The sequence below is a fragment of the Rhinoderma darwinii genome, chromosome 2 (genome assembly GCF_050947455.1).
Source record: "Rhinoderma darwinii isolate aRhiDar2 chromosome 2, aRhiDar2.hap1, whole genome shotgun sequence".
Lineage (NCBI taxonomy): Eukaryota > Metazoa > Chordata > Amphibia > Anura > Rhinodermatidae > Rhinoderma > Rhinoderma darwinii.
In genome coordinates this window covers 177,845,818-177,872,742 of record NC_134688.1, presented here as the reverse complement: position 1 = coordinate 177,872,742, position 26,925 = coordinate 177,845,818, and the positions used below count along the sequence as shown (strand labels likewise).

The window sequence follows — 26,925 nt, the reverse complement described above, 5'->3', positions numbered from 1 at the left end:
TTGATATTTTTAATGGGACTCGTCAGGGCTGCCCCCTCTCCCCCCTGCTTTACGTCCTATGCATAGAACCTCTAGCGGCCCGTATCAGGAGTAATCCAGATATCCAAGGTTTTTTAGTGCGAGATAGGGAATTTAAGATCTCTCTATTTGCAGATGATGTTCTTTTGACTTTACGCAACCCGCAAGTTACCCTACCAAACTTACATACAGTATTGAAAGAATATAGTCTGTACTCGGGATATAAGCTTAATAACTCTAAGACGGAAGCTCTGCCACTTAATATTTCCCCGCAGCTCATTTCGACACTACAAACAACATTTAAATATACATGGAAAGAGGAAGGGATCAAATATCTAGGTGTCCAGATCACCCGCACATATGCCTCCCTCTATAAAAATAACTTCTCCCCATTTTTTCAAGAAATAAATACGCTACTGTCTAAATGGTCTTCCCTCCCGCTGTCCTTCTTTGGTAGAATATCTGCAGTGAAAATGACTATTCTACCAAAGTATTTATACCTTTTGGAAACTCTCCCGGTGCCTATACCACGTAGCGAAATTCGTAGGTTCCAAACAGCCTTATTGAAATACATCTGGGCAGGGAAGCGTCATAGAATACCAAAAGCAGTCCTACTTTCTACTATGACAGTAGGAGGCCTGGCTGTCCCTGATGTGTATCGGTACTATTTAGCAGTACATCTTCGTAGAATTCCTGGCTGGACTTCAAGGTGGGCATATACTAAATGGGCAGAGATTGAGAAGCTGTGGGTAGCTCCTATTCACCCGAATTCGCTACTGTGGTCTGGAAAGGTGGAGACTTGCCCAAAATCCCTATTAGGTCCCATGTTGTTCACCAAAAACATATGGAAGCTAGCTAACACCTTATACCCCCTGTCTTCTCCCAAATCTCCCATGACTTCTTTTCTATTTAACCCGGCTCTACCGGATGGGCTCACTGCGAGGATGACTAGACCGTGGGCAGAAGCTGGATTGTTCTACTTTGCAGACATAATAGACCCCTGTTTGAGAACGGTTTTGCCATTCTCGACGCTGCAGTCTAAATATAAGTTACCGCCCAATGCACATTTTAGTTACCTACAGATCACCCACTTTGCCAATTCTCTCCCTGGAGATGGCAGCTTTACTAAACCTACGCACTTTGAAGTTCTCTGCAGGAATACTGCCTCCACTAGGGGATTAATTTCGGATATATACAGTATCCTCTCATCTCCAGGGGGAAATGAGATCCCAAAACATAACTATATGACCAAATGGGAGACGTACATGGAGAGGGAGATACCCCTATCGCTGTGGCAAATTATATGGTCGCAAGCCGCGAAATCTTCTCTTTGCGCTGCATATAGAGAGAACCAATATAAAATTTTGATGTATTGGTATCATACCCCAGACTTTCTCCATCATATATATCCCCTTGTTTCGGATAGATGTTGGAGGTGCTGCAGCGAGAGGGGGACACTTCCTCACATTTTTTGGGACTGTCGGTTAATTCGCCCCTTCTGGAGAGAGGTTGCGGGTTTACTCCAGACACTGCTGGGGGTCAGGGTTCCATTGTCTGTGCTAACTTTCCTGCTTAATGTACCGCCGAAAGGGCTCAGTAAGGTCTCCTCTAGATTATTATTACATGTGCTCACAGCAGCTAAGTGTCTCATTTCGGCGCGATGGAAGAGAACTGATCCCCCTGTAGTTGCTGACTTATATTTAAGAATAAGGGAGGTCAGAAGAATGGAGTCTTTGACAGCCTCTATGAATAATAGCTTAACACGATTCAAAGAAGTCTGGTCACCATGGGATACATTTGATTCATCTAGACCACCCTGAACGCATAACACTAGTTCATAACTGCGCTAGTGCACCCAGATCAAACCAGGATACTGTTCTGTTTTTTTTTTTTCTTTCTTTCCCTTCCCTACAAGTGCAGTGTACGGGCCGTCACACAAGCAGGAGATAAACACCAGGAGAATGGTCATGTGACTGCATGTAAGAATGGCCTACAGGGGGATTTTAGCTACAGACAGCACATTAGGAAGACTAATCCTACTGCAGTTAAACCACCTGCATACAATTTTTAAAGACTGCAAAACTCCTTAAAATGTCACATGCAGGTTATGGCTTTGCTAAAAAATAAATTCAGATGAAGAGATGAAAAAAAACAGACAAGATGATTTTACCTGCTTGAATTGAATCATTACATCTTTTGATAGCTCCATGTCTTTAAACATTCCCTCCAGTTTACTGGTAAACGCTGCACCACACTCTGCAAGTAGCAAAACAAGAAGTCAGAAAATAAACGAGAGATTTCTAGGACTTCTAGAATAAAACAACTTTTTACTAAAACTTGAAGTTAAATATTACTAATAATGTGCCTTATCCATTCTTTTAAAAGGTTTGGATTTCAGGAATCAGAACTTTTTATTCAAAGAGAAGTTCCACCTTGGAGCTTCTATAACTAATCTATTGAAGAGAATCTCCAGCAAACATATAGAATGTTTCCCACCACATCATAACTTTGTTCTTTTTTCCCCCATGACACCTTTAACTTTCTTTCTGGAAGAGAATAATCCGCCTTTTCTCAGAAATCTTGACTGTAGAACTCACTCTTTGCAGCCAGTATCTCTGGTAACTACATTTCACATGCTACATTCCCCAGGCACCACATAGGAAGGAGCTGCAGTTCTATAGATCATTCCAAATCGTAAGCAGGATGCTGGAGAGCCACAGAAACAGGTCTAAAGCATTGCAGATCATGCCCTATGCAGCAGCATTCAGGTCAAAGGAAGTGTGCCAATCCCAGCCCACTGCATGGAGCGACAGAGAAGATTGGTTGGCAATAGCCTTAGGACCCTTGTACGCGGGCCAATTATCGGGCACACGAGCGTTCACAGAACACTCGTTCATCGGCTGATTGTATCATTTATGCTGCAGAAAATATTATCGTTGTCGACAGCATATCTCCCTGTGTGAACAGGGAGAGGTGCTGCCGACATGATAAATATATGAGGACGTCCCCATGCATTGCTCCTTGTGAAAGGAGCAAACGAGTGCCGATCAACGAGCTGTCTCATTGATCGGTGCTCGTTTACACGGCCCATGTCGGGCAAAGTAAGAGGACCCTTCCTTGCACGATCTACAGGGAAAAGGCTGGAAAATGTTCAGTGATGAATTCAGAATACACAGAGCTAAGCAGACTCATGGTTGTCGCTATGCAACAAAGCCATACTGCCGGATAGATTTTTGCTCAAAAATGTATAAAAAAAAAATATATAAAAAGGACAGCTGTGACATCATGATTACAGGCAAGAATTTACATGGGAAACTGATATACTGATTGTCTAAGAAAAAAAGTGAAACGCCAATGGGCCAATTTACACAGTCGTTTCAAAGACTGGGTTCCCTTTATTTTTGTAAAAAAATAATTTCAGCAGAAAGAAGGGAAAGATAACTTCCTATTAAAAGAAACACGTAGCAGCTTATTGATGAGCTCAGCTAAACCGTTACACACAGGATATTCCTATCGTTCAGTAAAATGTTTCACATGACAATCGTGAGACACGGTGATCTACAAGTTTACTCTTACAACGGAAAATGTAATGGTCCTAGGAGTAGTTCATGGTAGCGAATGACATCTGTATTAGAAACATAGGACAAAGGGCATGTAGCCAAATGGTCATTGAAAAGTTTAATTTCGTATCTGTATGGTGCAAGTCCAGAATACAGGATGCAGAACTCGTACTGCGAATATGGATCATACACGTTTGCGTGTGAAAAGCAAAAAATAGAACCAACCACATCCTTTATAGTCACACATCTGGGGTGTGTCCCACTACAAGCCTTAGTACATACCATGTTTAAGTTTAGATAACATTGATTTCTCCGAATCAACAGATGCACTTTTTCCCACCAACAGTCTTTTAGCAAGGTCTTTTTTATAAAATGCCTCAAACACATCTTTACCTGCAAGAAAAATGAAAATAAACTGTACTTAAATGATAGGATGAAATCAGAAAGAAATAGTTGGAGTTCAGATATTTTCATATTTGTCATATGCATCGCATATCTGTTTATGAAAAGATTTCCCATACCAAAACCAGCTTCTGAAAATCTGCATTGTGGTACTACATAAAAAACGGCACTCTCAATTTTTCCATGCAGTTTTACAGATCTGCAGTTTTTCTCATTGAAGTTAAGGGTGTTAAACCAAGACATGACCAATAGGGCTTGCTGTGGCTCATAAAAAAAATGAAGAAAATCTAAAAGATGAGTGGTTACACAGTTATTTAGGTTTAAAAAAGTTCAACCTTTCGCAGACATAGATGTTTGACCCATAGAAAGGCAAAACACTAATTTTAGTCCAACTGTTGCCAACTTTGAGTGTGTTCACACCAGCCTTAGGGTTCCGTTGATGGGTTCTGTCAGACCTTTCCTTCGGAGGAACCCATCAACGGAAAGGCAAACCATAGCTTCCATTTGCAATACCATTCATTTCAATGGTAATGCTTCCGATGCAAATGGTTTCAGTTTGTCTCCATTCCTCAGCTTTCCTGAGGCAGAAACAATAGCGCAGTCGTAATTCTTCCTACCCCATCCTACCACTCTAGACTGTCATGTCTCCTCAGTCACTGCAGCCTGCTGTGTGACATCTTAGAGAAGATGCAGCTGTAGGATCAATAGCTAGACAGAACAATCTGGGACGTCCCTTTAGAATGAATAAAGCATGCTTAGTAGAAGTGCTGGGAAGCCCAAGGGTACCTTCTACTGATAGAATCTGACTACAGAAGAGACTATTTGTGGTCAGGATCCACTAGTTAACCATAGAATTCTACACACCTTTACAATTTATTAAAAGATGAGCTTATTAAAGCAGAAATTAGCATAGCTTATAGCTTACTTCCATTACATGGTAGATCAGGACAAGAATTAATCAATGAGTAATACAGAAGTGTCTTAATATTTTATGAGCAAGCAAAATAAAGGAGAGAATCTGTTCAGCTTGTTAATAAAGAGTAGAACAATGTTTATTGTGTATAGTAACCAACATACCATGGATGAATCTAAAAATTATCATAATTTTATCAAGACATCGCTCCAGTTCTTCATCGGTCGCTTCTTTATTTCCAGAACGTAGTTTAGAATCAACGTATTTGGCTGTAATGAAAATGAATTGGACATGTAAAACATGAAGTCAAGCAGATGAAACATTGCGAGTTTATTATGTTCATGATACCGTATATAGTAGCTTTATGGCTACGTGCGAGGTATATATTTATATGGTAACATTTTTGAAACAAAAAATATTTAGCAAAGAAAAAAAAACCCTGTTAGCATACACTACTTTTACAAAAGAAATAGTATGTCTGGATGTTTTTTGACAGGACAAAAAAATTGTAAACCTGCAGCAATTTTTTGTCCTAAAAAAACAGAATCCGGACAGGTTTACAATGGAAGACCATGTCAGTATACGTTTTTTATTGCAGTATAAGTTTTTCTTTATGGCAAACACCTGAACTGTTAGGTAAAAGCATTGATGTGAACTATAAAAAAAAAAAAGACAACAACCCTAAACTGCATGACAAAAGCATGATGTGAACCTAGCTTTAGGCATTAAAAGGTTTGGCCAACCTCGGTTTAGAATTGAGGTTGGTGTAAATAATGTTGAACTCCTCTAAGCCCCCACTGTCATCTTGGTGTGGGTAAAGTTGCAGTAGATCGAACAGATATCGTCCCTAAATGTATACTGCCCCTCATACTCATCATCAGCACAGCACAAGTCTCCATCCAAATGTGAATAGAGAAGTGGCAGAGGAACCTCAAATCTGACCCCTGTCTAGTATATGGTGTGTGCTGCATCGCTACACCGCTGGGAAGTATTTCAGAGATTCAGGGGAAAGCAGTCAGATCTTATTTTTTTCTCTCTCAAGTAAACATGTACATAAGTGATATTGATCTGTCCAGTAACAGCTTCAATTTCAATACTAAAGATATTTAGCAAATGTATCCATCTTTTCTTTCTGAATGGAAATAAGAACGACCATTAAATAAAGAACGCGTTGAGTACCTATCAGTTCTGCCGGCTTATTTGCTCTCCTGTTAATAAACGTTTCAAATGATTCCTTCATAACATTGACAAACTTCTCATTTTTCTGGAAGCAAACGTCAATGATATGGTCCACTTTATCCTTGAAATCCAGCAACTCTTGCACCATGTCCTTGTCTTTTTCTGGATTTACAACGATCGCGCTCCCAAAAGTCTATAAGAGAGAGAAATACATAAGACATTAATCTCAATAAAAGGCAAGCATCAAACATGACAAATTATATAAACATGGTTTATCTAGCCGATTAGCATTTAGTTTCCCATCACAAAGTATAGACTGCTAAAAGAGAACCTGTCACTTTGAAAATTCAGTCCAATCTGCAGGCAGAACACTATAGAGCAGGAGGAGCTGATTGATATAGATTTATTGTGAAAAAGATTCAGTATAACCTGTAATTTTTCCATTTAACTCCCTGCACATTCTGGGCTTAGGAGTCAAGCAGGCGGTCCTTCTCATTGATTGACAGCCTTCCCTCTATAATTGAAATATATCAAGTCCAGAGTCAGCGCAGCCGTCCACCAGGAAATTTTAGAGCACTTCATGCTTCCCTCTGCTGACAAGCTTTATGGAGATGCGGATTTCATTTTCCAGCAGAACTTGGCACCTGCCCACACTGCCAAAAGTACTAATACCTGGTTTAATAATCACAGTATCGCTCTGCTTGATTGGCCAGCAAACTCGCCTGACCTAAACCCTATAGAGAATCTATGGGGTATTGTCAAGAGGAAGATGAGACACACCAGACCCAACAATGCAGACGAGCTGAAGGCCGCGATCAAAGCAACTGGGGTTTCCATAACACCTCAGCAGTGCCACAGGCTGATCGCCCCCATGCCACACCGCATTGATGCAGTAATTCATGCAAAAGGAGCCCGACCAAGTATTGAGGGCATATACTGTACAAACGTTTCAGTAGGCCTACATTTCCGTATTAAAAATCAGTTTAGAAATTGGGCTTATTTAATATTCTAATTTTCTAAGAGACGATGTTTTGGCTTTTCATTAATTGTTACCATAATCATCAACATTAAAATAAAAAAAAGCTGGAAATAGATCACTCTGTGTGTAATGAATATATATAATATAGGAGTTTCACTTTTTGAATTGAATGACTAAATAAATGAGCTTATTGATGACATTCTAATTCATTGAAAAGGACTAGTATATCAGGCACGGTTATTTTTAATATTACTGTGGATCGAATACAAAGTAAAATTACACAAAACTGTGTAGAACACTTAGAAGTCAGCTTGATTGTAAAATATATAACAAAAATACATAACAAAAATACCTTTTTACAAACTGGCAGGCCTCAGGCGCTTTACACGCTGGCAGACCATACAGTGCATAGAACTATCCACTTGTAGAAATATATTTAGATGCATGAATAGAAGATGACATGTAGATCAGGTGGTATTTTGCTTTACAATTGTGCAAATATGATAAAATAATTGGTTTCATACTTTAATGTACTCCCCCCAGTGCTGCAGCAGGATCAACTGACCACCTCGGACCCGACTGAAGAGTTGATACATAAGAGTCAGGTCTGGAACTCTGTTCTCATCCAGCATGTTCTTTAGACCTGCGTGTAGAAAACCATGCACAGCTATTACAATCAAGCCCGTGTACACAGGTACAATTTTCTAACAAGAAGGTCTGTGTTCATAATTTACTATATATATATATATATATATATATGTGTATAAATATATAAAATGGCAAGATAATACACTCAGGATACAACTTAAGAGGCCTGTTGTGTAGGGTGAACAAGAGAAGCGTTACAACATAGAAAAGGTGCTGTCTCATGACATCCCCTTTCCATTTAGCCTATTAGGGCATATGGATGTCATAAAGTGAAGTTCCTGCTTCGAAAATGCCCTGCGTGAGCCAGAACATAAAGCCGCAATATAAGAGCTGCTCCCGCTCTGGCAGACCCAGTGCATTCATGCAATACATGGTTGGCATTTATTTGAATGGCCAGAATGTAATAACGCACACATTTCCTCTGCAGCGAAAATGCATGTCCAGAAGAGACTTTCCCTGGCGACAACAGCTAATCGACATGAGACTTTAAGGCCCCATGCACACGAACGTGCGGCCGCAAGTCCCCCGAAAATCCACGGGACAATTGCGGCCCCATTCATTTCTATGGGGCCATGCACACGATCGTAGTTTTTACGGTCCGTGCATGGCCCGGGAGCCCGCACCGCAGAAAGAATGGACATGTCTTTTTACGGCCGTCTTCTGCGGTCCGGGCTCATTGAAAATAATGGCCGCGGCCAAGTGCATTGCGGGCGGCTTGCGGCTGACAGTCTGCTGCCGGCCGACCCGAAAATCACGGCCGTGCACATGGCTACGGTCGTGTGCATGAGGCCTAACACCTTCCCGACCGCCCACTGTCTTTTGACATCAGGCGGTGCAGGTGCTTAGTCTGCAGCGACGTCTTTTGGCGTCACTGTAGGAGAGGCTGATGAGCACTCGTGTGAGCGCTCATCCTCTAAGCAGGAGCTGTTACTAACAGCTCCTGATCTTAGAACAGCCTCCTGAACAACGCTGGGGTCGGAAAACATTCGGACTCCAGCTGTTTAACCCTTTGTCGCGGTCCGTGACCGCGGCATGATCAAAGAGAATTCCCCTCTTTGATCGCATCACCGGGATTCCAGTGATGCAATCAAACACCAGGGAATCCCTCTGCAGTCAGTCCTGGGGACCTACAAAGGACCCCAGGGCTGTCTGTTCCGTTTGCCTACTGTTCGGGCACACTATGTGCTGCCCGATCAGCAGCCTGTGTCATAGTGACACAGTGTAATGCATTAGCATACAGAAGTATGCTAATACATTGCAAGTAAAAAATAAAAGTTATCCCTTGATGAGATAAAAAAAAAAAAGTAACAAAAAAATAAAGAAATAAAAAAGTCCCATAAAAAAGTCATTATTTTGCATAAAATACATTTTATTGCCCCTACACTAAATAAAAACAAAAAAACTACACATATTAGGTATCTACACGGCCGTAATAACCTGAATAATTAATCTAATGGGTTATTTAGCGTGAAACGTGAACGGGATAAAAAATAAACAAGAAAAGCAATGTCGAGAATCGCTTTTTCCTATATTCACACCGTAAAAAAAGATTTTTTTTACCCCCCAAACTGTGGAAAAAAAAAAATACTATTTCTCTCGCATAAAACAAGGCCTCATACAGCCACGTCAATGAAAAAATAAAAAAGTTATGGCTGCTAAAAGGCAGAGAGGCAAAAACAGAAACATTTAGCTGGTCATTAAGGTATTTTCAGGCCCGGTCATTAAGGGGTTAAATAAGGACATTTCGAGGATGCACATTAAGAGTTAAACCAGTGGCACAGCCACCTTGAAATCTAACTGCATGCCACTTCCGATTTGTGAACTGGATGGGCCAGCAGTGGATCCTGTAGAGAGCCCAGTCACTAGCTCTCCTCAGATCAGAATTGCTAAGAGGACCTTGTGTAAAGTCTCACACTCTCATGACAGTATCACTTTAAGATCATCTTGCCGATTACTTTTACTCTTGAAAATCTTATAAACAAATATTTATTTGCTTAGTCAGGAGACTACCGCTATCCAAATGCCCTATTAGGACCCCCCTCTATGAGCCAGAATGGAGAGCCGCTCTGTAAGAATGGGCGCCATTTAATACTACATTCCCCCTGCATCAACCAGAGAAGGTTCCAACAGGCAAAATCAGCGGTTTGCTGGGGCTGCCATCAGGAGGGTGTAGTTTATTTATTTTGGTGTTTCTGTGCATCGCCTCGTGGAACATGCCAGTACGACCGCACACAGCCCACTTCCAGCCTCTGCTCTGCTTCAGTCCCAGTCATTGGGGATTACAATACAGTTGCTGATGCTTCTGTCTGAGTAATACAGCTACTGATACAGCAAATAGAAAAGTTTTCTGCCCCATTGTTGTCGCAGGTACTGTACCCGGGGGCTCAGCATTTATATTTATGAGAATGTTTGCAGCTTAAAAAGGGGTATTCCACTCTCTTGCATTTTCAACGATCCATTGGATAGGTGAAAAATGCTAGACTGGTGGGGGTCCGACCACTGGGACCCCCACCGTTTGCCAGAACATGGGAACCCTTTCTTCATCCCCCTCCCAGCCGCAACCTGCATGAAGGAGGCAAACAATTTTGTTATACCACTTTAATACTCCGAATTTGAGCCAATGAAAACTGGAAGAGGGCTATGTTGTTGTTGTTGTCAGGCTGTCCTAGCACATGTAGTACTTCAAAAGAGGACAATTCAAATTTATAACAGGTGTATGTTAATAGTTTTATTATTATATCATTTCCAACCACTTTGAACTTGATGGACCTGTATCTTTTTTCAACCTATGTAAGTATTGCATTACCCCAGGAGGTAGTAATGGCAGATGCCACGTCAGCACTTTAAAAAGAGTCATTCATTTACAATGTTACCACTTTTAATATACTTCTTATTTTTTCTTTAGTATTTTAAGCAAAGTGAAATATTTTATCTAATAGGAATCTAATGATTTTACTTAATTGGTTGATAGAAAAGAAGATTACATAAAAATGCGTTACAAAACGTCACAACTATTTCATGTACCCTCACTTAGTATAAACAGGATAATGAAGAGGTAAAATAAACACACCGCTAGATGGACAGAACATCCACATATAGCATGTAAAGAGTTCTTGAGAAAGCTATTTTTACATATGTTGTGTTATATTCTGTCTAGACTCTTCTGCTATATTCCAGCACCTAAGGGCGATGACTACGGGCGACAGGATCCTCCTCTACACAGCCCACAGGATATCTGGACATAGAATGTTCTCATATTTACTATAGCAGAGCAAAATGGAAAATAAGCAGAGTTTATGTGACAATTTTAGGAAGAACAAGGAGTAGAAAAGTAGGATTTGGGGCGCTCTCATCATCGTTTGTTTTGCAAGGTGGCTATTGAATAGTACACCGTCTATTTAAGGGGGCTTTTTGAACTTTAATAATTTACCAATAAAGTTGCACTTCAGTTTACTTTGTCAAAAGACACCAGGGGGGGGGGGGAGGGGGCTGTAGTTCGAGCAGCTTGGGTGATAGCGCCCCTTCCAAACTGCATATTCCAGAATAGGGGCACAAGCACAGCCTCTGTCTCGATGTGAGGACACAGAGTACAAGGTGGTGCAGTTACGAGATAAAGTGTTGTGATGTGGGTGCTGGCAGTAACCCAACCTCTTCACCCACAAACACAGTGACGTCAGTGGAGGAAACCACAAAAACCAGCCAGCAAAACTATTTGTTTATGTGCCAGGAAAAAAGTTATGGATTAGAGAAATTTTGCAGACATGAAACACAAGATATATGAGAAAGTAGTTTAACTTTATTTTATGGTAATAGAGATTCATTTCCTAAATCCCGGACAAGCGTTAAAAAAAGAGCAGGTCAAGAACCACCACATTTCTTTATTGATTTTACCATTGATCAAGATCTTCCTCTGAATATACGAATGCACTTGAGAAATGAAATATAAAATAGGCAATCTTACATTTGCTGAAATAAGTAGGGCTTACCTTTTTGTAAGATGGCAACCAAGTGTTCTCCCAGTAGCTGTTTCTCCACACAAGCGATCAAAGGTTTACTGCGTGATAGAATATAGGACGTTACTTCTTGTAGCATATACAAATGATTTCATACAAGCCGTTTAAAAGAATATCTGATAATCCTATTTTAACTGCATCTGTTCCCCACATATAGTATATAAGAGCCCCACACCTACCACGTACAATCATTATTCAAGGGGTACACAGCCGTTTTACTCACAATTGCACATGGTTAATGTTAGAAGTTCTGTAGCATTTTATGCAAAGTAACTCAAAGGCGTAGCTTGGGCAATCCATTTGCTTGAATTTTACCCTGAAGATGTATTGATCATGGGAGCAGGGAGAGGGGTAGATCATCTAGCGGTCCGCTACTGTCCATTTCTCCACAGTATCACTGCATAAAGCAATGCACGGTGCACACGGACATTAATGCAAGGAAAAGGCGAGTCCTCCAGATGGAAAACAGCTTTATGTAGCAGCTCTTGACTTTGGCTAATAAGGGATCTATCCTATATTACATTCAGAAGTCCTAACAGGGTATATAAACACGGGATGTCTTGGGGAGACAACCCTTTTAATAATAATAATAATAATAATAATAATAAGACAATACTTTATAAAACTTACTGCGTCCCATGGTCCAAATATGTAATGACTCTGTCAGCCTCTTCTTCTAAGCGCCTATTCACATGATGTAAGTACTCAGGAATCTAAATATTGTGGCATGAAAGCAAATGACAGTTTATGTCAAAATTGTTACAACAGGTATATATTACCACGCATTATTGGCATCCAGGCTCGTTTTCTAGCGTACACTCTCAGGCCTCATGTACACGACCGAAAGGATTTTTACTGTCCGCAAACACGGATCTACAAATACAGGTGCACATTTGTAGCCGTCCGCAGTTGTGGAAGCGACCTCAGACTTCTATGGGTGAACCCGTGCCGCAATTGTGGACAAGAATAAGACATGTTCCATAGTTTGCGGATCATTTCTTACGGCCCGGACACACATTCGTAAATATACGGGAGGGTGTCTGTGGCCTATAGAAATGAATGGGTCCGCAATTTCATCCGTAATTACCTGATCCAGAATTACGGGTGAAAACTACGGTTGTGGCCCTCATAGTAACAACCAGCACAATACCATATTAACAGGAAAACCCAAAGCATACTTAGAAATAAAATTGCTACTTGCTAGTATGTTCAAAATTCAACTTCATTCAGATGAGCTGCTCTTTAAAGGTGTTTTCTGCTTTTAATAATCTTTTTTTGTTAAAAGGGCCCCCTGGACACGGTGTCTTGTACCGAGTCCTCCAGAGACAGGGATGCTCTTTATAGCCAGTTTCTACTCTATAGAGGTGAGAGTCCAGAATGTGGGACCTCCCTCTATTAACTAACAATTCCTCAATACTGTATCGGGAAATAGGTTTTGTAAACCAGACAATCCAATGAAGCCCATCATTAATTATTCTCCATCACAAAATCAGGTCAGTCACCGAACACATCTTTATACGTCATATTGGTAACTACACTTCTGAAAATGCAATGCATTTAAGACGCCATTTTTAAAACTTCTGCACAAAGAAAACCCATCAATCCACAAGGTTACCATCTAGCCATACCCACCTCTCTCTCTTGCATTAACCTCTGCCCTTCAGCCGCATACAAGCAACTTGTATCCTCCAAAAACCTTCCTTCAAATGAATCTTTATAGACCTGCACAAATGAAGTAAAACCAGAAGAAGTACAGAAAAGAAAATAATCAATGCACAAATTGGCTCCACAACAAAATAAGGTTTAAGCTTACATAAAAAGGATATAAAAGTTCTCCATTAGACCATGTTTACAAGGCACAGGTTTGTCATAGGCTGCTGAAACTTGGACTTCTGCTACGGATTGAACAGCGGATCCCTACGCGAATTAGCCTCATTATAATTCAATGGAGCGAATCTGCAGCTTTTTGTATCACTGCGCGGATATTTTCCAGATTGTGTGTACAATTGAAATACCCCATTTATATTCATTGCTGGCGTAATATTAGCGGATTCTGTCGGAATTTAGGTGCAGAATCTTCGCCTAAAGTGTGACAGAATCCTCAATGTGTCTATATGAACTTATTGTATTATTCATGCTTCACCGGTTGTAACTTGGTCCACCAAGCGAACACACTAAGTGCCTGTTCACATCAGCGCTGGCTTCTGTTCATCTGTTCCATTCAACCTATCTGTACAGGAGCAGATGAATGGAAAGCCAGGTCGCTTCTGTTTGCATTACCATTGATTTCAATTGTATTTTTTCTCTATTAGTTAGTATCAGTTTGCTTCCACTAGTCGACTACGCTATTGTTTCCGTGGAAAAAAAATAGAAACCTAGCGGAACGGGGGCAAACTGATACCAACTGAAAGAGAATAAAATACCATTGAAATCAACGGTAATGCATACGAAAGCGACAGTTTACGTTTGGATTTCCGCTCATCTGTTCCTCTGAGCTGAGACGTCACTCCAGCACACTGACAGATTCGGCTGAAAGCGCCGTGATGCAGCTTCTATGTAAAGTGGATGCAGAAAAGCTGCAACTCTAGCGCCCCTTTCAAACTGCATTTTCTGCCTTCTGTCGGAGGTATGCGTCAGGGACTCCCGATGTATACCTTCAACAGAAGGCTGCAACGGGGACTCCTGCCTAGTAGATAGCACCCCTCCATGTAAATAGCATCCCCCTGCCTGTAGATAGCAACCTCCCCATCCCCCGTAGATAGCACCACTGTAGCTCCCCATAGGACCCCGCTCTGGCCGGATTCCGCTCCTGGAGGAGCCCCTGGCATCACTATCTATACATGGACAGTTACGTCAAGGGGTTACTCCTGGAGCGGAATCCCCGACCCACTCTGGCAGGGGATTTCGCTCCTGGAGAAATCCCTGGCGTCACTATTCATATATGGACAGTGACGTCAAAGCGTTACTCCTGAGGCGGAATCCCCGGCCCGCTCTGGCAGAGGATTCCGATCTCCTGACGTCACTGTCCATATATGGACAGAGACGTCATAGGCTCCGTCTATGAGCGGAATCCCCGGCCCGCTCTGGCAGAGGATTCCACGCTCTGTCCATATATGGACAGAGGAGTCCGAGGCTCCGTCTATGAGCGGAATCCCCATCCAGAGGGATTCCGCTCCTACAGAAACAGTGGACATATCTACAGGGGAGGCGGGTGATGCTATCTACAAGCAGGGGAGGTGCCATCTAAAGGGGGGTGCTAATTACAGGGTGGGTGGTGCGCCACTATCTGCAGGGGACACTGTGGCACTATCTACGTGGGCACTGTGGCGCTATCTACATGGGCACTGTGTGGGCTCTGGCACTTCGTATGTGGGCACCATGTCATTTAATATGTAGGCACTGTGGCACTATCTGCATTGGGCACTGAGGCACTATGTGGGCACTGTGGTACTATGTGTATCCTGGCCCAATGTTTGCATTATCTACAGCACTGTGGCACTATATACAGGGACATTGCGGCACTATCTATATGGGCACTGTGGTGTTTTCAAGGGGGTTGGGACCAAAAAAAACCCTGACAAATGAAATCCATCCTTTTTTTTTTAATGGCCATGAAATACGCATGGCAAACGGGTGACAAACGCCCATTAAAAGCGGACAGACGGATTAGAAATGGATGAAATTTTGAGAACACACTGTTGCAAAATGGCCATGAAAAACTGACAGTTGATCAGTTTTTAAAGGCCATTTTTTTCACTGTTGTGTGAATGTAGTCTAAGGCTTCGTTCACATCTGCAGCAGGGCTTTGTTCCAACGTTCCGTCTGAGCTTTTCGTCGGAACGGAGCCCTGACTGACACAAACTGAAACCACAGGTTTCCATCACCATTGAATTCAATGGTGACGGATCTGGTGCCAATGGTTTCAGCTTGTCTACATTGTGCAAGGGTTCCGTCGTTTTGACCGGATGAATGCCGTAGTCGACTATGTTGGAACGGAGCCCTAACGCAGATGTGAACATAGCCTAAGAATGTAAAAAAACCTAGTGATGTATTCAGCCAACATTTTGCAGTGCGACGTTTCAATTCCACACTGGGATTTTTTTTCTCAGCTTGTCGCACTGCACGATGTTGGCTGAATAAATCACAGTTTTTCTCTTGTTTGAATAATCTTTGGATCGGGATTACTTGCAGGGCACCCGCCTTTTCTCTACACTTTTGTTTGCTGATATATATATATATATATATATAGCTAGATATAGAAATAATGTATTGCGTGATACACTGTATTCTTCTGGCAGCGATTCTCTCTTCTTCTCCTCCTCACACTGAAAGAAAGTGTAAGGAGAAGAAAAGAGGCAGGAGATTCCCTGCTAGAAATTTTACAAACAAATATATATGGGATTGCTGTGATAGGTTCTCACAGCAATCACAGGATCAGGGACCACACAGATTAGTCCCTGATCACTGCCCAGTGCTCTTGGCAACAACCAGGGCACAGGTCTGAGTGTACGTGATCGCGCATGCATAGTGCCTGAAGCGCAGCCATAATTATGCTATACGGCGAGCTCCAGAGGCCAGGGCCGTCCGCCATAAATCTACAGCAGGTGGTCCGGAACCAGTAAAAATCAATGTCCTATTGCCAGGGTTAAATTTCTCTGTAAGATCACTCAAAACATTAGACGTTTTCAATTAGGATCATTTTAAAGAAATGCTTCTGTGTCTATATGTTGCTGATACATACGTCTAATGGCGCCTTCTGCGGTTCTTTTGATTAACTCTCAGAACGTCCACCTAATATGTCCAGTGCCGGTGGACACAAATGGCCGGTAGCTCAGTCTCACCATCCAAATCCTGCTATTATGCCAGCCAGCCAATAAGAATCAGCGCACTAGAAGTGGCGTCTTCTCACCAGAACTAGGCGGACTCTGAGATAAAATCAGAAGATCACCAGGCAGCGCCATAACAAATATATAACAGCAATATCTAGACACAGGAGATTATTTTATTTTTTTTAAAGGATTCTACTTCAATAAATGGTTATGTTTTGTGTGAACTAACAGAGAAAGTTTTAATCATGGAAAATTCCCTCTAACCAAAACCAGGATAGAATTCAAATAAATAGGAGAAACATAAAGCGTCCATTTATAGTTTTCTCTTCGGGATCCACCTTTGAAAATGGTTAAAAACAAGCCTGGCCTATACAATCCATCGATACCTCCATAGATAGACTTCTATTTAACTCTCCTTTTCACAGTGATACATATGTGGTATCGCCGTAATCGTACCGACTAAAATAAAAGGTAACATGTTATTTACGCCGCACTGTGTCCATTTAAAATGCATAGAACAATGGCGGAATTGCTGTTTTTTTTATTCCCCTCCCAAAAAAAGTTAATAAAAGTTGGTGCCATTAAAAAATACAACTCATCGGGCAAAAAAACAAGTCTTCATATCGCTATGTCGATGGAAAAATAAAAAAGTTAGAGCTCTTTAAATGCAACGATGAAAAAACAAAAAACATTGCTTGTCATTAAGGCCTAAAATAGACCGGTCACGAAGGGATTAAGATACTTACTTGTAAGTCAGAGAGCATGCCAAGTAAACTTCTCAACAGGCTTCGGTCCACAGCCTCTCCGGAGCGCTCTTTCTCAATCAGAAGGAGGATGCCATCTATTGTTTTTGTCTGAACCAACTTGTCACTTACAACATGACAACGGAACAACTCCAAGCCCATATCCCTACACAGAAAGAGGGAACAAAAGATAGGACTGTCTTTTAAACGTCTGGTTTACTACTCAAGCAAGCCCTGCTTTATAGAGGAGCATGATCACATGAACTGGATTTGGAGTTGAGAATAAGGGCGGATTCACACGAACGTGAGCGTTTTGCACGCGCAAAAAACGCTGCGTTTTGCACGCGTGGCAGCAGCGTGACAGCTCCGTGTGTCATGTTCATATGGTGCGCGGCTGTGTGCTTTTCGCACAGCTGCCACGTGGTGCTTTTCTGTTTACATTCATTCTTTTACTGCTGTTGCGCAAATCACGCGCGTCCCACAGAAGTGCTTCCGTGTGGTGCGCGTGATTTTCACGCACCTATTGACTTTAATGTGTGCGTGATGCGTGAAAAATGCCGAAATATAGAACATGTCGTGAGTTTTACGCAGCGGACTCACGGACAGTCTGCACTGCCCCATAGACTTGCATAGGTCTGTGCGACCCGCGTGAAAAGCACGCGGGCTGCATGGACGCAAATCACGTTTGTGTGAATCCCCCCTAACAGTGTAGTAAATGGTGTGCATGTATAAAAATATAAACTGAAAATGGAAGCATAACCGTAAAACAATAGTGAAATATTTAAATTCAAGTGAAATACATAAAGAGAATGCAAATAGTTTCGTTCTGGTCCGGTGGCCACCAATACATCCAGAATCATTTATGTACGGTACATGGAAACCATGGTTTCTGAGTTGTAGGGCTAGTGATGTACCAGTGCAGGTTATCATCTAATCCTACATTGATCACGACATAAAGGAAGCATGTCATGTCCCTCGACTTAGGTTTCTATTCATTGTCATGTTATGTTATATGCTCCTATTGCAGTTGCTTTGCTTTATTTAGTTTGTCCCTGCTATCTCCCTGTAGCTAGGCTCTGAGGTAATAGCTCCTCCCTTCTTTCTGTGCTTAGTTGTCTTTCCTCATGGTTCCCATACTGTGTAGTCATCTCCTGCTCAACTCTGGCAAAATATCATCTTTTCACCTGCTGGTTTGTGTACATTACAAGTATTTCAGCCTGAAAATAAACTTCTCTGGAAACTTCCCACGTGCCTCTTCAGCTGAGTTGACGCTATCTGACAGTGTCTTGGTGTGAGTACCGGTTCAATACAGACATATACAGTGAGATTGTCTCAAGGGCCCTACAACTTACAGCCTGGTCATGGAGTCAGAATAGTGAAAAGATGCTTAATATATCTGCCAGATCCTGCTGTATAGTCAGTGTGCAGCTCCTGCAGAGATAGTCACAGACAAGCAACTGCCTGCAGAAGAAATCATCAGTGTGTGTGACCCCACAGCATAGACCCTTCTAGCAAGCTAGCACCCCCACCTCTGTATTATCCACATCCTGTCTGTGAGGTGTCATGTCTGAAGAGAACATTGCACAGTCTTCTCAAGGTGAACAGTACCTACAGTCCGAAGAAAGTATGGATCCTAGTCTGCAGTACAGTGAGAGAGCTAAACGCTCTGCTAAGCCTACATGGAAGGTTACAGAGAATCTAGAAGGTGCAAAACATGAACTTTCTTCTGCTGTCTCAAACTTCTGGCAAAGATTGCTGAGTCACATCTCCACCATCTCACAGCCTGCTCACAATGTTTCACCACTAGAGGGAGCTCTAGAACAGCTTTGTACAGCATATGAACATTATTCACTGAAAAGCCAGGAATATGTTGGCATTTTGAAGAAACTTAATACAAAGGATTCTTTAGAAGAATTTGAAAGCTTCCAGAAACTTAATTTGGAACGAGACAGCCTAGTATGCAAAATTAAGTCTAACACAGAGGCAAGAATCGCGCAATTACAGGAAACGTCGTCTCGCATTTCTAAGTTTACCAGTCGTTCAAAACTATCTTCTAAGTCAAGATCTTCAAAATATTCCACGCTCAGCGAACAGCTCATAAGAGCGCGGGCTGAAGCAGAGGCTACTAAAATACAGGCCGTCTTTGCGCAAAAAAAGGCAGATATGGAAGCCGATGCAGCGCGCCAAAAGGCGGAAATAGAAACTTTAAACAAACAATGCGAGCATGCCACAGCTATGGCAAGGTTAAAGGTTTTAGAAGAAGCTGCCAGGGGAAGTGAAAGAGACAGCATCAGTGTATGTGAAGTGGAGGTAGAAGATCCTCTTAAGCGCACAAGAGACTACGTACTAAGCCAAAACAGTGAACCTGTGATTGCTGCTAATGATCCTGACAGCGCAAATATTTCTCCAGAGCAACGGGGCACAGATTCTTCTGCAGCATTCTGCATCCAAGGTCAGTACAATGCATTACCAATTTGTCATCCTTACCTTTCTCCACATACCACATTGCACCAGAACCCTGCACCTCAGCAAGCTCATTACACAGACGCCCAGGTGAAATCCAATATGCTAGCAAGTCACCAGACTCCTGACAACCACATAGTTCCAGTTCCATGTGTAGCTAAACCTATGGACTTTAAACTATCTCCTGGATTGAACGCCCGTGCAGACCCGTATTTCCCTATGTCTCTTAGCCAGAACACCGCAAATAATATGATCAGCACTACTCAGCCAGCAATACTCTGCCCAAAGTCAGAGAGAACTGACATGACAGAGTTTGCAAGATACATGGTTCGCCGCGAACTTACTAAAACCGGCCTCACAAGGTTTGACGACCAGCCTGAGAACTACAGGGGCTGGAAATGTGCCTTCAGAACCGTTATTAGTGACATTGGCATTACTGCTGCTGAAGAACTAGATCTGCTGATCAGGTGGCTCGGTCCACAGTCTACAGAACGTGTCAAGAGATTGAGATCTGTCCACATTGAGAATCCAACTGCAGGCCTCATCGCTGCTTGGGAGAGACTGGAACAAAGCTTTGGCAGTCCTGAAGCCATAGAGAATGCTCTGTTTAAACGGCTGCAAGGTTTTCCAAAAATATCTGGCAAAGACAATGAAAAATTCCAAGAGCTCAGCGACCTACTCTTAGAGCTCCAGCTGGCCAAGGCAGACCCACACCTACCTGGCCTCAGTTACCTAGACACAGCTCGTGGGGTAAACCCAATAGTTTCCAAGCTGCCGTACAATATTCAAGAAAGGTGGACTACACTTGGGTCGAGATACAAAAAAGAAAAGCAAGTCTCCTTTCCTCCATTTTCTTACTTCTGTGAATTTATCAGGAACATTGCAGAATCCAAGAATGACCCAAGCTTTACCTCCAGTGAGTCCAGTGGTCCTGGTTCACCCCATCCTAAGTACGACAGCCCACGTTCTAACTATAGAAACCACAGAGGTCCAGTGTCAGTGAAAAAGACTGATGTCCTTCCCACACCCTCATCAGCTCCAGACAAGTACAACCAAGGTGAAAAGATTGAAAATCCTAATCGCCTATGTCCTATTCATAAGAAGCCACATCCTCTCAAGAAATGCATTGGCTTCAGAAAGAAACCGCTCCAGGAACGCAAAGAGCTTCTAAAGAAATTTAGGGTATGTTACAGATGTTGTGCGTCTACTGAACATTTCGCTAAAGACTGTAAAACTACTATTAAATGCATAGAGTGCGGCTGTGAGGACCATGTGCAAGCGCTCCATCCATCTCAATTCAGTCCTGCACCACCTGCACATTCCACTCCTGCGATAAATCATGGCGGGGAGAATGCAGAGCAAGCAGCAAATCTTACTACTGTATCTTCTTCATGCACAGAAGTCTGCGGAGACGACCTTTGCGACAAGTCCTGCGCAAAGATATGTCTAGTCAACGTATACCCCAAGGGTCAACCGGAAAGGGCCGTAAAGGTGTATACCATCCTGGACGATCAGAGCAACCGTTCACTCGCAAGATCAGAACTCTTTGACCTGTTCAACTTAAAAGGAGATGCTTACCCTTACACCTTGGGTACTTGTAGTGGCATTACAGAGGTCTCCGGAAGAAGAGCCAGTGGACTTATAGTGGCTTCTCTCAACAATCAGGAGATACCCTTACCCACACTTGTTGAGTGCAACCAGATACCATCCAACAAAGATGAGATTCCTACGTCAGAGGCTGCTCTTCATCACACTCATCTAAGGGCTATAGCGAAAGAAATACCAGCCCTTGACAAGAGTGCAGAGATCCTACTTCTGCTCGGTAGAGACATTCTCAGGGTACATAAGGTACGCCAGCAAATCAACGGACCACATGATGCTCCGTTTGCCCAACGCCTTGATTTAGGTTGGGTTATCATAGGCAACGTCTGTATAGACAAGATGAAGAAGCCTACCAAGATTTCCTCATTTAAAACTCACATTTTGCCAAATGGTCGCAACACTTATTTTCAGCCATGCCCACACCATTACTGGGTGAAAGAGAAGCTGAGCAACAGTAAGTGGCAGCTTGACCACCAAGATAATATGAACACATTCCTGTCCTGGGATGACAGTCTTGGAGCAACAGTGTTCAATTCTACAAGTGAAGACAATAAGTTGGCACTTGCAAGAGAGGATAAAGAATTTCTCAAGGTTATGGACAAAGAATTTGCTCAGGATGAGTCTAACAGCTGGGTAGCACCTTTGCCTTTCCGTTCCCCAAGACCAAAATTACCAAACAATCTACAGCAAGCAGTTTCGAGATTTTCCTCTTTAAAACGCACCCTAAAGAGGAAACCAGAGATGGAAAAACATTTTGTAGACTTCATGCAAAATATATTTGATAGAGATCATGCAGAACCTGCACCACCACTAAAGGAAGGAGAAGAATGCTGGTACCTTCCATCCTTTGGCGTGTATCACCCTCGCAAGCCTAATCAAATCAGAGTGGTGTTTGATTCCAGCGCTCAGCATGAAGGCGTTTCTCTAAACAACCTGCTCCTCACTGGGCCTAACCTAAACAACAACCTCATAGGAGTACTCATCCGCTTCAGACAAGAACCTGTTGCAGTAATGGCTGACATCCAGCAAATGTTCCACTGCTTCATTGTCAAGGAAGACAACAGGAACTACCTCAGGTTTCTATGGCACAAAGACAATGATGTCAACAACAAGGTCACAGATTACCGGATGAAGGTACATGTCTTCGGCAACAGCCCCTCTCCTGCTGTAGCAATCTATGGATTGAGAAGGACAGCCCAGGAAGGTGAGAAGGGGTATGGATCTGATGCTCGTCAATTTGTTGAGAAGAACTTCTATGTAGACGATGGACTTAAATCCTTACCCACAAGTGAAGAGGCAATCGATCTCCTCACCAGAACGCAGGCAATGCTGTCTGTAGTAAATCTCAGACTTCACAAGATTATCTCTAACAGCCAGAAGGTAATGAAAGCGTTCCCCTCTGAAGATCATGCAACCAACTTGAAAGACCTCGATCTTGGTTCTGATGTTCCTCCTATACAACGAAGCCTAGGTTTGCTGTGGGACATTAAGCAAGACACGTTCACCTTCCAAGTGTCAGCCAGTGACAAACCTTTTACCAAGCGAGGAGTTTTATCTGTTGTGAACAGCATCTATGATCCTCTTGGCTTCATAGCCCCCGTCACCATTCAAGGCAAGAAATTGCTGAGACAGTTTACCACTGAGAACATAGACTGGGATACTTCTCTGCCTATTGAGAAACAACAAAGGTGGAAGATATGGAAGGAGTCTCTGAAAATATTAGAACAACTCCAAGTCTCACGTTGTTACGTTCCCAGCTCTCTTTCAGCTGCCATCAGAAGAGAAATACACATTTTCTCTGATGCGTCTATCGAAGCCATAGCTGCAGTAGCCTATCTGAGAATCCCAGGAACCAACAAGCCTCACTGTGGATTTGTCCTGGGTAAGGCCAAACTAACCCCAAAACCCGCACACTCTGTGCCAAGACTTGAGCTTTGTGCAGCTGTGCTAGCAGTAGAGATTGCTGAAGTTATTAAAAACGAAATGGACATTGCAATTGATTCATTTGCTTTCTACACAGATAGTAAAGTTGTGCTTGGTTATATATACAACCAAACAAAACAATTCTATGTATATGTCAGCAACAGAGTAGAACGCATTAGAAGTTTTTCTACTCCTGGGCAGTGGCAGTACATCTCCACTGACCTTAACCCAGCTGATCGTGGAACAAGACCTGAACCGGCAGCAGGCCTATGTGACATGTGGTTGTCACCTCCAAGATTCTTGTATGAGGATCCCTGTTTAATTCCTACCAACACCACCTATGAGATGGTGGATCCCGAGTCTGACAAGGAAATCAGGCCTACAAATACCACGCTCTTCACTTCTGTAATTCCAAAATTGAAGCTGAAGTCACATCGCTTTGAGCGCTTCTCAAATTGGTCATCTATTGTGCGAGCTGTTGCTCACCTAATTCATATCGCTCACTGCTTTGCTAAGGACACATCAGAGTGTCATGGCTGGCATATCTGTAAAGAACACCCTACTGTCGCAGACATCGAACATGCTGAAGAAGTCATTACCCGTTGTGTGCAACAAGAAGTATACAGTCAGGAGATTGACAATATTACAAAGGGTATCAATCTTTCCAAGAGCAGTGCACTCTTTGAACTGAATCCAGTGCTTGATCATCACAAATTGCTGAGAGTGGGCGGCCGTATAGTGAGATCTGATCTAAGTAGCAAGGAACAAAATCCTGTCATTATACCAGGTCGGCATCATATTGCTACACTATTGGTCCGACACCATCATGAAAGAGTGCAGCACCAAGGCAGACAGTTTACGGAAGGTGCCATCAGGTCAGCCGGCTTGTGGATCGTAGGGATGAAGAGATGCATCTCTTCCGTGCTCCATAAATGTGTCAAGTGTCATAAGTTAAGAGGAAGACACCATCAACAACAAATGGCAAATCTCCCAGCAGACCGACTAAGTACGGAACCGCCCTTTACTTATGTTGGGGTGGATGTCTTTGGCCCATGGTCAGTTGTTACACGAAGGACCCGTGGTGGAGTCGCAAACAGCAAACGGTGGGCTGTGCTGTTTACATGTCTCAGCATCCGAGCAGTACACATCGAAGTGATTGAGTCTATGGATTCTTCTTGCTTCATCAATGCCCTCCGAAGATTCTTCTCTATCCGAGGACCCGTCAAGCAACTGAGGTCTGACTGCGGCACTAACTTCGTGGGAGCCAGCAAAGAACTGCAGTTAGACAATTTCTTGTCTAACAATGGGTGTTTAACCCTCCACATTCGTCTCACATGGGAGGATCATGGGAACGCATGATTGGAATTGCACGCAAAATCCTTGACTCCATGTTGCTGGATCACAAGTCTTTGCTTACTCATGAGATCTTGGTCACCTTTCTTGCAGAGGTGTCCGCCATAATCAATGCAAGGCCACTAGTCCCAGTATCCTCGGACCCTGATTCCCCAGTTATTCTTACCCCAGCTACGCTTCTTACCCAGAAGATCGGGACTGCTGCAATCCCTCCGGGAATCTTTGACCACAGCGACATTTACCGACGCCAATGGAAACAGGTACAATACCTGTCCAACGTGTTCTGGCACCGCTGGAAGACAGAGTATTTGCACATACTTCAAAGCCGTCACAAATGGCAGACGTCGAGACCTAACCTCCAGGAAGGTGACCTTGTTCTTCTAAAGGATAAGGAAGCCCATCGCAATGAATGGCCAATGGGTCTTGTTACCAAGGTTATGCCTAGTGATGATGGAAAGACTCGAAAGGTAGAGGTCAAGGTGACCAAAGGAGGCTCAGTGCGAGTTTTCTTCCGCCCAATCACTGAACTAGTGCTTCTTCTTCCAAAGAAAGAAGGCACATAAAGGACACAGCCCCCAGCTGGCTGCTAGCTGTGTTATATTTGGAACACCTTACCATTTGGAATATACAGTGGGTTGGTGGAAGTATTGGCAAGTTGCGGCTTCCCCGATCCGAAGATGGGTTTCTTACTTGGAACTTGTACAAGCGGATACCTACTGTTGTGGACTATCGGCAACAGACTTGGACTATAACTATTGTCATTGTTTGCATGTTCCTTTTGTCTTTCAGGTTCCAGGATCCACTACTGGACATTATTCAAGGACATTCTTTCAAGTTTGATTTTATTGTGAAATCTAAAGATTTCAGACGGGGAGTGTCATGTCCCTCGACTTAGGTTTCTATTCACTGTCATGTTATGTTATATGCTCCTATTGCAGTTGCTTTGCTTTATTTAGTTTGTCCCTGCTATCTCCCTGTAGCTAGGCTCTGAGGTAATAGCTCCTCCCTTCTTTCTGTGCTTAGTTGTCTTTCCTCATGGTTCCCATACTGTGTAGTCATCTCCTGCTCAACTCTGGCAAAATATCATCTTTTCACCTGCTGGTTTGTGTACATTACAAGTATTTCAGCCTGAAAATAAACTTCTCTGGAAACTTCCCACGTGCCTCTTCAGCTGAGTTGACGCTATCTGACAGTGTCTTGGTGTGAGTACCGGTTCAATACAGACATATACAGTGAGATTGTCTCAAGGGCCCTACAACTTACAGCCTGGTCATGGAGTCAGAATAAAGCAGAAAGCCATTTTGAATATTTTGCTGTGCAAAATGTAAAGAACATATTCACTCAATATTTTCCCAATTGTTTTTTTCAGTAATCAAAGCTTCCTCAGAACGAAGGATCTGCTGAGCGAATGTGACTGCTTTTAGGTACAGTCAGCAATATTTCAGTACTGACTTTCACTGTTCGTTGCAAAACAATAAAATAAACCTAGTTATATTTTTACAGTGGCACTGGTATTAAAGTTGGAGCAGGAGCGCACAAATGTAGTAAAGGACCCTAGGCAGACAAGACAAATTGCGCTCACCCCTCCCAATACACATACTCAAAGTGTGCCCCCATACAGTGACAGCCACAGTGTGCCCACCATACATAGACAGCTACAGTGTGCCCCTAAAATGCACTTCAGTGTCAACCACAATATTTACCCTTTGGCAGCCACAATGTCCCCGTGTCAGTTACAATGCCCTACTATTGCCTGCCACAATCCCCCTATTACCAGCCCTAATGTCCCCTATTATCAGCCACAATGCCCAGTGTCAGCCAGAATGACCCCTTATTTCCAGACACAATGCCCCCTCACAATCGCTACAACGCCCCAAATTTTCAGTCATAATTCCCCCTATTAATTTCAACAATTCCACTTATTGCCAAGCCAAATACCCCGAATTGTCAGCCACAATGCCCCCACTGTTAGCAACAGTGCCCTTATAATCTAAGGTACAATGCGCCAAAGTCTCAGCCTCGTATAGCAATCTGCAATAACCCCTATTTTAGCCACAGCCCTTCCGAATACATTATTTGTTCACCCTTATTCCTTCTGTGCCGCAGTCCTCTTCTCTGTGTGAGTGACTGGTCCACATACACTCACATGTAGCTTCCTCTTCCTGTGCTAGAGGTCGGCATAGGACGAAAAACTACTGGCAGGAGCGATCTGTAACCGACCACTTTTGCTGGGTAGAGGAGAGCAGCACATATGTATCACCGCTCATCTCTGTATAATTGGTGCATTCTGAAGTCAGAAA

General features: G+C 42.8%; 1 protein-coding gene across 4 annotated transcripts in view; it reads right to left on the bottom strand.

The window, feature by feature from the left end:
• Positions 1 to 26,925, bottom strand: part of CUL4A (cullin 4A) — a 69,272-nt gene that overhangs the window by 27,567 nt on the left and 14,780 nt on the right. For all 4 annotated transcript variants that reach the window (XM_075852534.1, XM_075852537.1, XM_075852535.1 and 1 more), the window contains exons 7-15: positions 17,288 to 17,450; positions 13,345 to 13,434; positions 12,343 to 12,425; positions 11,686 to 11,753; positions 7,576 to 7,694; positions 6,073 to 6,265; positions 5,058 to 5,162; positions 3,861 to 3,971; positions 2,189 to 2,274 (exon numbers count right to left, since the gene is read on the bottom strand). In XM_075852534.1, the coding sequence (XP_075708649.1) occupies positions 2,189 to 2,274; positions 3,861 to 3,971; positions 5,058 to 5,162; positions 6,073 to 6,265; positions 7,576 to 7,694; positions 11,686 to 11,753; positions 12,343 to 12,425; positions 13,345 to 13,434; positions 17,288 to 17,450 (1,018 nt within the window). The remainder of the gene's footprint in view (positions 1 to 2,188; positions 2,275 to 3,860; positions 3,972 to 5,057; positions 5,163 to 6,072; positions 6,266 to 7,575; positions 7,695 to 11,685; positions 11,754 to 12,342; positions 12,426 to 13,344; positions 13,435 to 17,287; positions 17,451 to 26,925) is intronic.